The sequence below is a fragment of the Rhinolophus sinicus genome, chromosome 5 (assembly GCF_057876585.1).
Source record: "Rhinolophus sinicus isolate RSI-liver-muscle chromosome 5, RSI-T2T, whole genome shotgun sequence".
NCBI lineage: Eukaryota > Metazoa > Chordata > Mammalia > Chiroptera > Rhinolophidae > Rhinolophus > Rhinolophus sinicus.
In genome coordinates, this window is record NC_142505.1 from 51,225,236 (window position 1) to 51,239,082 (window position 13,847).

A 13,847-nucleotide genomic window follows, 5' to 3' on the forward strand; every position below is an offset into this window, starting at 1 on the left:
CTTTTCCTTGCTTATGACTTTTCATTTAGACTGGGAGGCTTACATTTAGTTGTGTGTCAAATAACATCTTGAAAGTAGGCTGAAGAAAATCATTGAGCCCTCAGTCATTTGTACTAACCCACAAATGTCAGTACAAATGTTTTCTAATATCCTAGTACAGATACACTGTCTAGTACCAAAGTCAGTACAACCACGGGAGTGAAGTGGAAGGCATGTCCAAAGTGGCAGTGAAGAAGGACAGAGGATGAAAAGGAAGGAGGAGAAAGATGTTAAGAACAAGAAGTGTTAAGTTCTCATTTGGGGAAAAAATTGGACTTACATTTATTTATGTGAATATCTTGACTGAGCTTGGAATTAACAGTATGTTAAAGAAAATGATGAGAGCTTGATATAAAGATAAAACTACCAGCCTTATTGGGCTAACATGCTACTGAGAATTGGCTACCAATAGCTTAAAACTATTTAGCCTTTTCATCTTAAAACTGCTCTTTGGGGGAATAAAACTTACTATTTTATTTAAAGAAAATGTGGACTGAGAATCCCGTAAGAATTTCAAAGTGAAATTTGCCTTGTATTATTTAGTGTCAAGTTCATCAACAGTCACCTATACTAGCAGTGAGACCTAACACTTTTCTATAACAATTATGACATCACTTGACACATAGTATAGATTCATTATATAGTTAGTAAAAAATGAATAAATGTCCTATTTTAAAGTTTGTATTTGAGCACAAGCAAAAATTTTGCAAAGAACCTCCCAGGAAGATAGTTGAAATTCGACATTTGTAGGGCATATACTGGACACAAAGAGGACAACATTTTAATGTCATTTATTTGAAATGCTTTCAGAAAAGTTTAAGGCCATTATACAAAAACATTCATTTCATCAAAACATTCATTGACTTTCTTCCGATAGGCCAGCACTTGACAGACCTTTTTTCTCAACACACTGGCTAAAGTGGCCAATGGCTCCTGCAAAGAATGATTCATTCTTTTCCCCATCATCGAACAACTTTTCTCTGCTTCTCTCTGCAGCAGGTTCATTCACTCGCTAAATCAATAAGAACTTGAGAAACAAGCAGTTTTAAATAAACTTGAAATAGAAAAAAAAAATCACCATGTTTAAAATCTATAAATACAGAAATATGTTTACAGGGTAAAATTGACCACAGTATTTTTTTGTTTTTGAAAAATAAGTAATATACCTTGTGTTTATATTGATAAATCTTGTCACACAGCTTCTCTGAATGCACGTGATAGATGTACATAATAAAATGACAGCATAGTATTTACTGCTTTCCTTTCTGTAAACTTGAAAGACACAGAGGATTAAAAAAACTTGTTTTGGCAATAATTTAGAATCATTACTACTAGTGCTGGTGAGGGTATAATTTTGCACAGGTCATCCTTAATATTTACACTCACAGGGAGCTTTTCTGTGTATTCAGTTAACTTTTTTAAAGATCTGTTACCCACCCTGCACTGTAAATCAGGGCTGGATAAAGAGGTTACTAGTTTGGCTAACTGATCCTAATTAGTCATAGAGTTAATTAAGTTGGCCTCTGAAGAATGTAATTATGATTCTGAACGCAGCACAGAGCTGGAGACAGCAAACTCAGGACCCAAAAGTAGAGCAGGACAACCCAAAGCTCTGGCTTTTTCCAGAAGGGCATTGGACCCTGCTTTTCTCTTTTAATGTTTCTCACATCAGGTCACAAGGAAGTACTTCTTCCAAATTTTTCTCGCATGTTTCTGTAAACAGTCACTGACTCGGTTTCAGTCTCTTTTCCTCATCTCTCTATTCATGCTCTAAAATATGAGTTGACATCAGCAGATGAAACAAAATGCAGATGGGCTTTCTTGTTATCCTGTCAGGGTTTTCCAGATCCTTTGAATTCTATTCTCATGTTTTAGGCAAGAAATGGCTCTCTGAGGCAAAGCCAACAACTATGACAGAGCCCCCCTGGTGCAATGCACATTTCAGTTCAAGATTCAGAGCTGACAGCTGCTTTTGTGCTGGTCCTTTTAAGGTAAGACTCTTATTTTATGTCGTAGTAGATTATTGCATCAAATTTATGCTGGATGACATTGCTAGGTCAAGAGAGTGCTTCTTCCTTTGCAAAATTAGGCCTCAAGAATCTCCAGGGATGTTTACGTGCTTTCTGATTAGATAACATCGAACTAAGTTCATTGCAAGGATTTATGTTTCCCAGTTTTCTTTCAAATGTCATCACGATACACGAATGACTTCCTCATGCCTTGTTTGCAAGGCTCTTTAAATTCTGTGTCTTCAGCTTCCATGTCAAAGAGCTAGAAACATGGAAGGACTCTTTAAGCATTCTACATGAAACAGTAGTTCAGAGATTTTTTTTTTTTCTATTTTATAAAATCCAGCAGGACATTTGAAAAAAACTTGTTCAAGTACCTCTCCATCCATCCAGACACTTGTGAAATACAACACAGGGTAACAGTTGCCACCGATTCCAGCTTACACAGACAGATTGGCAGTTACAGTACTAGGGACAAAGGTACAGATACAAGAGATTGGGTCAACATGGTCACAAAAGTATTAAAAAGTGCTTTTCCAAACGGTTCCATGTGTGGAATGCAAACACTGTACAGGGTAAGACACAGGGCTCCTTCCAGGAAGTACATGCTCTGTCAGACGCTGCTTTCCACATGCCTGCTGCTCCCACAGGAAGAGTCTGTCTGTTCCATGTGCTCACAGTCCAGGCTGACCTCGCTTGTGTCCATACTACAGTCTGAATCACTGTCCGACTGGTCCATCTGCTCGAGTTTTGTTTCTCCCTGCAGCTCCCTGCTCCCGGTGGCAGGATTCAGGAACGGTCCGTCAGAGTCAAGAACCCCAGCCTGCCCAACAGCACACAGGACTGTTTCTTTGGCTTGACGAATACAGTTGAGCCACTGCTGTTTATTGAAGGTGTCATTGGCTTGTAGTGAGTGGGTCTGACTTTGGGATCCATTTTTGAAACTTACTCTGAAGAAGTTTTTAACTAGAAATGAAAAACACATGAAAAAATGGTCAATGGACAGATATTTCCCCAGGCTAAAGATAACCCATGGAGTGACACTAACCCCTAGTAGCCATGGCAGACATCACTAATCGATTATAAAGTGTGTCCCACTGACCTAGGACACGGCTCAGCGGTAACCTGCAGCCACCATCAATCGACCAGAATTGACACAGGTCTAGCTCTCAGGTGCCTTCAGAAGCCAGCAAATGGATCTCAGCCCAGAACAATTAAGTCTCATGTTTCAGGGGACCTCAGAGTACTGGTTACCAAACCTGGCTGCATATCAAAATGTCCTGAGGAGCTTGTCAAAAATATAGATGCCTGGGCCCTTCCCTTAGAGATTTGGATTCAACGGGTCTAAGATGTGCCTGATAATCTGTAACTTCAACAATTTCCTCAAGTTAGAGGTTTTTTTCCAGTTTAAGAAGCTCTTTGTAACATCAAACATGCCCACGACCCTCCACACGATAGTACCTTTTCATTTAGTATCCAATGATTGAGAAGATATGCAACGACAGAGCTGTTATAAATTTGGTTTCATTTAAAAATGAAACGATATTTTAATTACTTCAACAGGAGTTACATGCATTTAAAAAATCGTAGTGCACAATATGGAAGGCATTTTGTTTAGTTTAATAACAACAACAACAACATCAATTGGCATTTAATGGGCCCCACATGCCACATGCCATGCTTGGTTCGGTCAGTTCCCTTGCATGATCCCTGCAGCCAACAGACTGGGAGCTACCACTTCAGATAAATTCAGGCTCCAATCTTTGCTCTTGGGCAAGCACCTTAATTCCTCTATGTCTCAGTTTCCATATTTATAAATTGGGGGAAACAAAGAGAACCTACCTCATAAGGTTATTATGAGGGGAAAACGTGATAATTATAAGGTTATTATGAAGGATAAATGTGACATGTAGGTCCTTATACAATGCCTGGCACAAGTCAGTATTCAAGAAATATGTTACTGTTACCACCATCGCTAGAGTGGAGAGACTGACGAGCAAGTACGAGGTAGTACATATTTACTTTGACAATATGATACCAATGTTAACTCAAGGGCTCAAATGTCACTTTCTCAAAGAAGACTTCCCTGGCCATTTCATCTAAAACAGATCTCCTACTGCTATGCCCGTCTATTCCCTTACTTGGTTTTAGTTTTCTTAACAGCACCCAAAATATTTATTTGTTTCTCATCCACCTCCTCCATCACAATGCAAGCTCCACAGGGGGAAGGAATTCAACTGTTTGGTTCACTGGTGTGTACTAGTGCCTAGAACAGGGCTTGACACCCAGGAGATACTCAATAGACATTGCTATCTTAGCTTCTCTTGGTTAATTCCTTTGTTTATTCAGTCTCGACTTAGAGCAGTCCATTTGAGTAATTACAGACGAACCCTCAACCCACTTGACCATTCTTACATCTCTTTAGAGACAAGTCTGACAGCACAACTAAAAAAGCCACTATTATGTAAATGGTGTGTACATAGGGACTATTTGGTATTAACCATGCCATGCTTTTTTTTTTTTTTTTTTTTTAGATTTATTGGGGAATATTGGGGAACAGGCTCATCAGCTCCAATGCGTTGTCCTTCAATCTAGTTGTGGAGGGTGCAGCTCAGATCCAAGTCCAGTTGCCATTTTCAACCTTTAGTTGCAGGGGGCAAAGCCCACTGTCCCATGCAGAAATTGAACTGGCAACCTTGTTAAGAGCTCACGCTCTAACCAACTGAGCCATCCGGCCGCCCCTCTGGAAGCTCAGCGGCAGCTCATTGTCTTCAATCTACTTGTGGAGGGCACAGCTCACTGGCCCATGTGGGAATTGAACTGGCAACCCTGTTTTTCACAGCTCGTGCTCTAACCAACTGAGCCATCCAGCCACCCTAAGCATGCTTTCATCTAACAGAAAGAGACAGAGAAAGGGAGCCTCAGGAGCACCAGTTATGTGCAGATAAGTTCACTTGCAGTATCTTACTTAAGCCTTATAAAACCTTATGAAGTAGGCATATGTACATCCCCACTTTGCAGATGAAAACCTGAGGTTCACAGAGATGAAACAAAGATACACAATCAGTAAGTGATGAGATAGGACTGGAATGCATTTTGACTCCAAGGCCATAGCTCTTCTATTCACCAGCCAGCCACTCCCTTTGAACCACCATTGCCAAAAACATCCAAGGGTTTAAAACAAGTAGTCATCCGTACTTCTCTCATTGTTGCTGAATGCCCCTCGCAGAGAGCCACCCAGCCTCACTTCTCCATCTTGCAGGTCTTCCAGGAGGAGGTCCTTCACAGGGATCGGCTGTCGGTATAACTGGTAGCAGAGCTGCTCATTGTGGGTGACAGCTCGAGTGATCACAAGCACTTCTTGGAACAGGAAAACATGCAGTTTCTAGAAGAGAAGAATCCATAGGATTTCTTTAGTGAGTAGTTGATTCGTGTGCAGGTACCGAATTCACACTTGATTATAAACTTCTAGGCTCAAATCTACCTCCAGGAGAACAGAAGTTGGCCAAGTTAGAGGCAATTTTCAGATGCATCCATTGCCTTTCCTAGAGCAGCGCCTTCCTAGCGCCCCCTGGAGAAGGCCTTTCTGTCTACAGACACCTGCAGCCATGACTGCCAACTCCAGGGGCGTTATTCATATTGCAATTCACAACCTGTGCAGACATACACAGACTCCAGCTACCATAAGGAAAAATGAGAAAGAGGACTAGAATGAAGGGGGTAATGAGGGAAAAAAAGTTAGTACCTCCCTGGCTTTGGTTTATGTTACCCGACATACTTTTAAGAGATCAAAATGAACAATAGTCTATAAAAGATAAAACTGGTCTATCAAAGCCTAACATTCATCTTTGCTTCCCCCAAACCCCCCAAAACACTTGTCCCTTCACCCACAGAGCGGATTATCAGCTCCATCCAGGCTCTCCAACACAGAACGCTGCCCATTCCTGAGGAAACCAGAGCATGCTGCCTTAGCCACAAGGAAAGAAGATCAAAAAAGTTGTCCTTCTCAGTTAAGTTCATCAGAACCTCAGTTCTCTGAAGAGGTTGAGCTTAAAAGGCTGACTACTGATGTGTATGTTGTGGGCAAAAAGAAAATCTGAAAAATAAAGGCTTGTGTCAAACCACATCATGAAAGCGATTTCGCTGGGTGGAGCGGGGGTAAATTGGCTCCATTCAATTCCAAATGCCAGACCTTTCTCACTGTTTGGAAATGCTTAGCAATTGAAGTGAAAAGATCCACAACTTTGCAGCTGGGTTCTGGTTTTCCAGTAAATATGTGGGATTGTCAACCCAGGAGTCTCAAAGAGGAAAACAGAAAAATAGGGGTAGAAACTCACATTAGAATCTTTTCTGTTTGTTTATTTGTTTGTTTTTGGTTCTAGAACAGTAATATTTTTATTTTTCTTCTTGAGTCAGTTTTTCAAATAAATTTTCAAATTTATTGGCATAAATGTGTTCCTAGTAATATCTTCTTTTTTTATTATAGTTGACATACAATATTATATTAGTTTCAGGTGTGCAACATAGATTGGCAATTATATACCCTAGAATGTGATCACCATGACAAGTCTAGTAACCATCTGTCACCATACAAAGTTACTATGATATTATTGACTATATTCCCTGTGCTGTACATTATATCCCTGTGACTTAATCGTTTTATAACTGGAAGTCTGTACTTCTTATTCCCTTCACCATTTTCACCCATCTAGAATCTTGATTTGGGTCAGGGGGAGCCACATTCGGCAGTATCAGATAATTCTATGTTTGGGAGAAATGAGACTTGTGAGTCCCTCACCTCTACCCCACCACAGACAGACAGACAGACACATACATGCATGCATGCCAAAACTGTACAAACTAAAGCTCAACCAAATGTTGGCTGGTAGTTCTGCATGGGGATGGGGGCTGGGGGCACTGAGGAGTGAGATTCTATGTTTACCAAAATGATTATGCATTTAAAATAATTGAAAAACACATTGAAGCACAAAATAACCAAGTTAAGGGCTTTTTAAGGGGGGGAGGTAGTAGAACGAATGTGTTGAAACTTTTCCTTTGGGAGTGGAGGAGGGAAGGTGTTGGTCATTGTTTTACATACTAAACGTTATCAGAGATATTTACACTGTTTCTACTGCAATCAATCCTCTAGCCAAGGTCAGCAGTTTGAACTCAGATTATCTGGGAAACCTTTAAAAAATATGCCTTATTTATGAATATTCACTGAGGAGTCCTCTTCTTAGTTGCTTTTTGCCTTCAAACTATTGAGCTCTTTTCCTGACACAGGTCTGTTCATAAGGCTTCTCTAATTCTACTGGGAAAGAAAAATTAAAATAAACCTCTCACCCCAACTACTATCTTTGTTCTCAAAAATCTGTCGGCCTGCAGTATGAACTAGAGTTCATCTTTAACACCCTAGCCACATCCGACTAGAGAACCTCAGTCCTTGACTGATGGACAGAAAGAGAATAGGCCCTTATCCTACGGAAAAGAGTTTCTCATAAAGCTAAACGCGTTCAATTTAAGAGCTATTTCTCTGAGATCACACACTTTTAACATCCTATTAAAATCACCTGTTATTTTCTGATATCAAAGTGGGAGGAGATAACTGTTCTGTATTTGTTTTTGAAGATTATGATCAAACAAAAAGTTGGCACCTCTATATGGGTTTCCAAAATTGTTTAAACTACGTACTGAACGTGAAATTTAAAAATAAACTAGATAAATTATAAACACATGTATTTATAATATATATTATTTATAAATTATAACTAATAATATATAAATATGTATAAAATGTATATAATTATATATATATCCATATATATGGGATTCTATGATATAAAAGACACTGGAAAAGCCATTTTTGTCTAAAGAGTGTGACCCTGGACAGGGAAGGCATAAAAAGGAAACTCAGCATTAAGTGGATTAAGTGTTGGGGGAGGCCCAGGATGAGACCACTGAAGGGGAGTAACCACTCACCACGCCCCGGTTGTTCTTGAGTTCACCATGACAACACAGCACTCTCGAGCTGTCAATCAGGGAGTCTCTCTGGCCTTCCTCCAAGTAAAGAAGCCGCTCTTTATAATAGCGGCATTCAGATTCCCCAGTCTTGGTGTTGATTTCTGCCACAATTCCCTGAATGATGTTTATCTATGGAAACAAAGAAGAAAGTATGGGGAAAATGAGCAAACCATCCACACCAACAGGTCCTAGGGGCTCAGTCCAGAAGATCACCAACATACACCTGGCTCTAACTCTGAGATGCTGTTATCTAAGTTGCTGTTTTGGGAAGAGGAAAAAATAAACGCTTTTTAACATATTGTATCTATCTATCCATCTATGGATACATATACACACGTATATTTATTTGTACACATATACAGATATTTGTATTATACATAAAACTAATGTTGATGCATAATTTTATCTGAGAGGACGCAATATAAGGTACAGCTTTCAACGTGCAGGGCTCATAATACTGAACTACACAGGGCACATTTCTTAAAACTATATTCAGTCCTGCCCATGCCTATAGCACATGTGAACAAGTAAGTTAGGGGTAGAGAGATTTCATAGAATGGTGGATGCAATGTTCTTAATACAAAGTGACGCAAAATGCAACAAGAGTATAGCACTGAGGCATGATCAGTGGGCGTTTATTTTGTTGTCCTGTCACATGGCTAACACATCTAAAAGTTAGAAAACAAAGGAACGAGAAATTAGTTGAGTAAATATTCAAAGACACCAATCAAAGGTAAAGTAATGGCTTCCTAAATATGGTCCTCTGTCCCCTAATAGTGAAAAGACCAAAAGGCCCATCTCCCTTGTCGTGGTATTAACTGAAAAGAACTTAACAGAGGAGAAATGTTAATAAGGTCTCTTCTTTGTCACATTTATTTCATGGAAAAACAAACCAGTCTGAAATGCAGGATTTTAAAAGAGGCCTTTACTCAGCAAAAAGCTACCAAATCTAGTAATGTGTTAAAGTGGTGGTGAATTCTAAGACTGTTAAGTGATTCTTTTTTACATGATAGCAAAGTGATACCTTCTACTCAAAGCAACTGGATGAAAACTTTTACCCAGTTGTAACTTGGCACTTCCATGCAAGTTTGACAGAAGATATTACAGCTCTGAGCTGAGATCTGGTGACTGTATCCTATGGACAGATGTATAATCTGTCCATTTTTGTAGCTATTAAGTGTTTCCAAGATTATTTATTCTTTTCTCAAAATTTGGTTGTAGCTCTACTTTGATAATTTTAAAAAAAACAACCAACACCTTATTTTTAAAAATATAGGCTCTTTTGTCATGAAAGGATCTTTCTGGTCTTTGATATCAACCTAATATTAAATATGTCCTGTGAAATTAATCTGAGTTTTGTTAACACAAAACAAGTAATTCATAGAATACTTTTTTCCCCTCTTGGTTTTCAAAGATGACTGATTATTTATTATTACTTTCAAAAACAAACAGAAATATACTAAAGCTATGACTCATCTTTATAATTAATTCAACTAATGTCTGTTGAGCATCTGTTCAGTGTTAAACTAGACGGTGGCATTCAAAGAAATGAAACAGGGTCTCTATCCTCAAGAAGTTTAAAATATGTGGGAGGTAACTGAGCAACTGCTTCACGTCTACCTCATCCTCTTACTTTACTACATTTTTTAATATGTCGTAGAATCCATATTTTTCCTTGTGGTTAAAGACCTTAGCATTAATTGCTGTGACTCATCTTATCAATTAATTATTATTCGGTACATCTGGGAAGCTGGAATTAACCAGCATTTGAGTCCATTTTCTGAGTTTCCTGCAAGTATCCAGGAAACCCAAAAGAAGATGTACTACAGACCTAAAGATGTGTGTGTTCATGTCCTAATTTAACTCAGGAACTGAAGAACTGGCATATCACATGAAGATTAATAAACTCAAATGCCACGGTGGTTTCTTAGGCAGCTTTGAGTACTTTCAAGTGGTGCTTCTTTCTCTGGTGTTTGAAAAAGTATAAAGAGACAAACAATGGAAACGATCAGTGTTATACCATACTCTGTGTGTACATTTATAATAGTAACTCTGGGTCTGCTTTATTAAAAATATTATTTTGTATTTCTATCCACTTGTATATTATGAGTCTAATCTCTCTGCACTGGTTCTTGAGAAGAATTTATTTTGCAGAATTGCAGCAAGGAATCAAGTTAAATATAGCAGATTGCCAATAGTCATGGTAGCTGTGCGTTTAAATTAAATTGATTGTTGCATCTCTCGTCAGGGTTCAAACCGAAGGGAAGGGCCTGGTAAAGGGAGATGATGAGAGATACCTGGTAACACACAGAACAGGGATTAAGCCCACATATGCTGGAGTCATCATCCTCAAAGTGAAATCTGAAAGCCCTGTCTGTCTAGTCCCTTGTGTGGTAATATCATCTACTCGTAGGCTCCTGACATGAACCAAAAATAGCAGCCTTCACTGTTGTTCCATCAAAAGAAGGACTGTTCTTCCCATTGATTCCAGTGATTTTTTTTTTTTTTTTTTTTTTTTTTTTTAAGATGCTGGGGAACAGTGGCGGGCCAAGGAAAGAGGTGGTCTGCAGGATCATTTTCTGGCTGAAACAATCCTGAGAATTTAAAATGTTAAACAACTAGATCTCTGGAATGTCTGAAAAGCCAAAGTCCTCTTTTAAGAAGTTTTCTTTTGGGGGAAATTTCTATCAACTTCCAAAACACTATTGAGACATTCTAATAAAGGTGTAGTAGTTTATCCACTGCATTAAAAGCAAGATCCTTCTTTAAATTTAAATCATAGGACTGAATGGTTGGTGTAGAAACAATTTACTTAAAGTTCTCTGATATTTTTTCTTTTCATAGGTGGAAAATTTATTCAGGGAACATATAAATCAAGCTACATTGGTACTGTGGGTTTTATGTTTATCAGACATTCGCGATGCACCCAAGAGTACAAGGCTAAATATTTCTGCTCATCTGGGGTAATGCCACAAGGATTTTGAAAAGAAGGGGAAAAAATTGCTGTGCTTATCTTGTGTAAATGACTTGCTCTGCAGACATTTTCAAATGCAGGTATACCATGCTTCATGCACAAATCTGCCTCAATAACTAGGTGCATAGTCTACTTCTGAAAATGGCATCGTATTTTACACACTAGGGAAAACTGGTGCATCCTTTTAATATTGCAAACAACCATATTCTTTTCAATCTGTTTTTAAATTCAAACTTTAGCTCACTGGGTGTTTTTTTGTGTTTTTTTTTTTTAAACGGAGCATTATTCTTGCATGCTGCATATTATAGAGAAGAAATTTTTACAATAAAAACTCCAAACAAGCTCGTGTGCTTCAAAAAAGTAATTATTTAGACTAGCTTGAGCTCCCTGTTGTTTTCATTCCTGTAGACCACACACTCACTGGGATAAAATATGGAGAGGAGGCAACTCTATTGCAGTCTTCCCAGTAATAAAAACAGACATGATGAAGTGAGATGGGCCTCATCCCTAGTGCCTGCATCCCCCATTGTGCTGGACTGGGGGCCTGGTCTGTGTGTGTCGGCCTGCCAGACACATCAAACACGTCATGAGTTAGGAGAGAGTCTTTTCTCATTCTTTTCTAACCCCACACGGAGGCACCTGGCCCAGCTCTGCACCAGTGAGGCCTCTCCACAAAGCCTGGTGTCCAGACAGCTTTCTGTAATTTGAAAGACAACAGGACTGAGAGAACTGAGAAAGGCATAGGATTTGCAGTTTACACTGACAGGGTTCAGACAGCAACTCCATCACTTGCTGGCTCTGGGCATGGCAAGTAATTTTAGCCCTCTAAACCTCATCTGGAAAACGGTCCTAATAAGAAGAGCCCCTCACAGGTTACTATGAGGATTAAATGAGATACATAATCTATAAGGCAATTACACAAAGCTGTTTTACTAGGTATTTAAGAAATGTCAGCAGGTATTACAGTTGTTCTTGTTGTTATTATTACTTATTATTCTGAAACCCTTCTCTGGGAGGAGACAGGCAGTTTGCTCAACAGGTTCAAGCCTCCCAATTTTCAAATTACCTCTGCATGTCCTCTCTCTGTAGTGGACCTTAGAGTGCATTACCCCTGATCCAGTAAGAAAACGGGCCCTGGGAATTGGTTTCTTAGCCTCCATCCCCACTGTCACCTCCTGAGCAGGTTCCCATGACTGCACACCTGGACCGCTGCAGCATCCTCCCAACTTGCCTCCCTGTCCCTAGTCTCTTCTTCCTCAGTCCCTTGTCCTACAGATGAGGAGAATAACATGTCCAAGGTTATATAGTTGGTCAGCGATGGAGCTGGGATTTGAATCCTGAATCCCAACTACTTAGAAAAAAAAAAAGGAAAAATGTCTCAAATTTATATTTAAAACCCTGTATAATCAGATCTGAACTCCCATCCTCTGTCTTCTCTCCTGCTGCTTTCTCAGGCCATAGATCCATAGGAGTCCCCAGGCAGGACCTGTGCTGTCATTTCTTCACACCTTTCCTCAGGCCACTTGTTCCTCCTGGCCTGCCTCTCCTCTGCCTGCCCTACAGAGCACCCCAATCAGAACCGAGCTCTCTGGGGGTAATGCTCAGTTTGCAATATTCTCATGATATGAACCCCATTTTTCCTGGTTTTCTATTGTCTCTAGGGAAGAATCCATATTTCCCCAAACTCAGTAAACATTCACTGATGAGTAGGCCTAGATTCCCACTGCAATTGGTTGAAAAGAACTAAATCTTAAATAGGTGTTAACTTCAAAAATGGGCTTTGTGGCGAAGGTAAAAGGCAACTCCCATTTGCTAACTAAACAAAGATATTCAATGTAAAATCTCCACAGAGATTTTAATCCTCACAGCAATAGTAACGAACAGATTACAGGGTCACCTATATAAATCAAGAAATTTTAGAATCAAAGGGACCTTAGAGTGCATTTCACAAATACTGCATTTTATAGGTTAGGAAACTGAGGCAGGGAGAGGAAAAGTGACTTGCAAAATCATGGTTTGTGGCAGAGCCACACCTGGAACCCAAGATTCTTGAGTCCCATGTACCCAGGGACCCTTCACTCACCCATTTACCAAATCCTCTACCACTATGGGGAGAAAAGAACAAGGGAAGAGAGAAACAGACAAACTTACAGCTTCTTCCAGGTGTTGCTGATCTGGATTATCATTTGGTGTGTGCCTCAGGATTTCTCGAAGAAGCAGAGGGTATTTTACCAGGCGACTTCTTGGAATATCGAGGAAATTCCAGAGATCTAGTTTGCGGCTAAAAGGGGATTCTAAACATCGCTGCAGGAAATCCTGGACTCGGTGATCTTGCTTTTTGTGGTCCAGCAGAGCTTTGGCGGCTACTTGATTGCTGCAGTAGCTGTCGTAGGAGCTGAGACAAGGCAGCTAAGAAAGGAACATCAGAAGAGGGTTGGGGTGTTAAAATAATTGAAGCTACAAGCCAGTATCGCTTACTGGGACTGAACAAAACCTAAATGGTCTCCAGGCCTGGCCAACATTCCATTATCTGCATGGCTGGCGGAGACAGACCAGTGGAGTCTTCAAAATGGCAGATGATGGACAGACGTTTTAAGCTCTGGCTCGCTTGCACAAAGTAATTGTCTTAGCTGCATGTTTACTTCCTCGACTGTTAAGACCCCTATCCTAATTTGTTTGCATTTCTGCCAATCTAAGCTAGAAATGACCTGAAATAATTGCATATGCCTACAGTTCATTATTTTCCTAAACTTCCAAAAGTATCTGGTGAGGGGAAAGCCTATTAAACAAAATACATAGAGAGA

At 39.7% G+C, this 13,847-nt stretch overlaps 1 protein-coding gene across 4 annotated transcripts in view; it reads right to left on the minus strand.

The window, feature by feature from the left end:
• Positions 1-814: 814 nt before the first annotated feature.
• The window catches only part of ARHGEF3 (Rho guanine nucleotide exchange factor 3), a 295,758-nt gene continuing 282,725 nt past the window's right edge, over positions 815-13,847 (minus strand). For all 4 annotated transcript variants that reach the window (XM_019724204.3, XM_019724206.3, XM_019724207.3 and 1 more), the window contains 4 exons: positions 13,195-13,452; positions 8,028-8,198; positions 5,247-5,433; positions 815-3,014 (listed from right to left, as the gene is read on the minus strand). In XM_019724204.3, the coding sequence (XP_019579763.2) occupies positions 2,662-3,014; positions 5,247-5,433; positions 8,028-8,198; positions 13,195-13,452 (969 nt within the window). In that variant the 3' untranslated portion in view covers positions 815-2,661. The remainder of the gene's footprint in view (positions 3,015-5,246; positions 5,434-8,027; positions 8,199-13,194; positions 13,453-13,847) is intronic.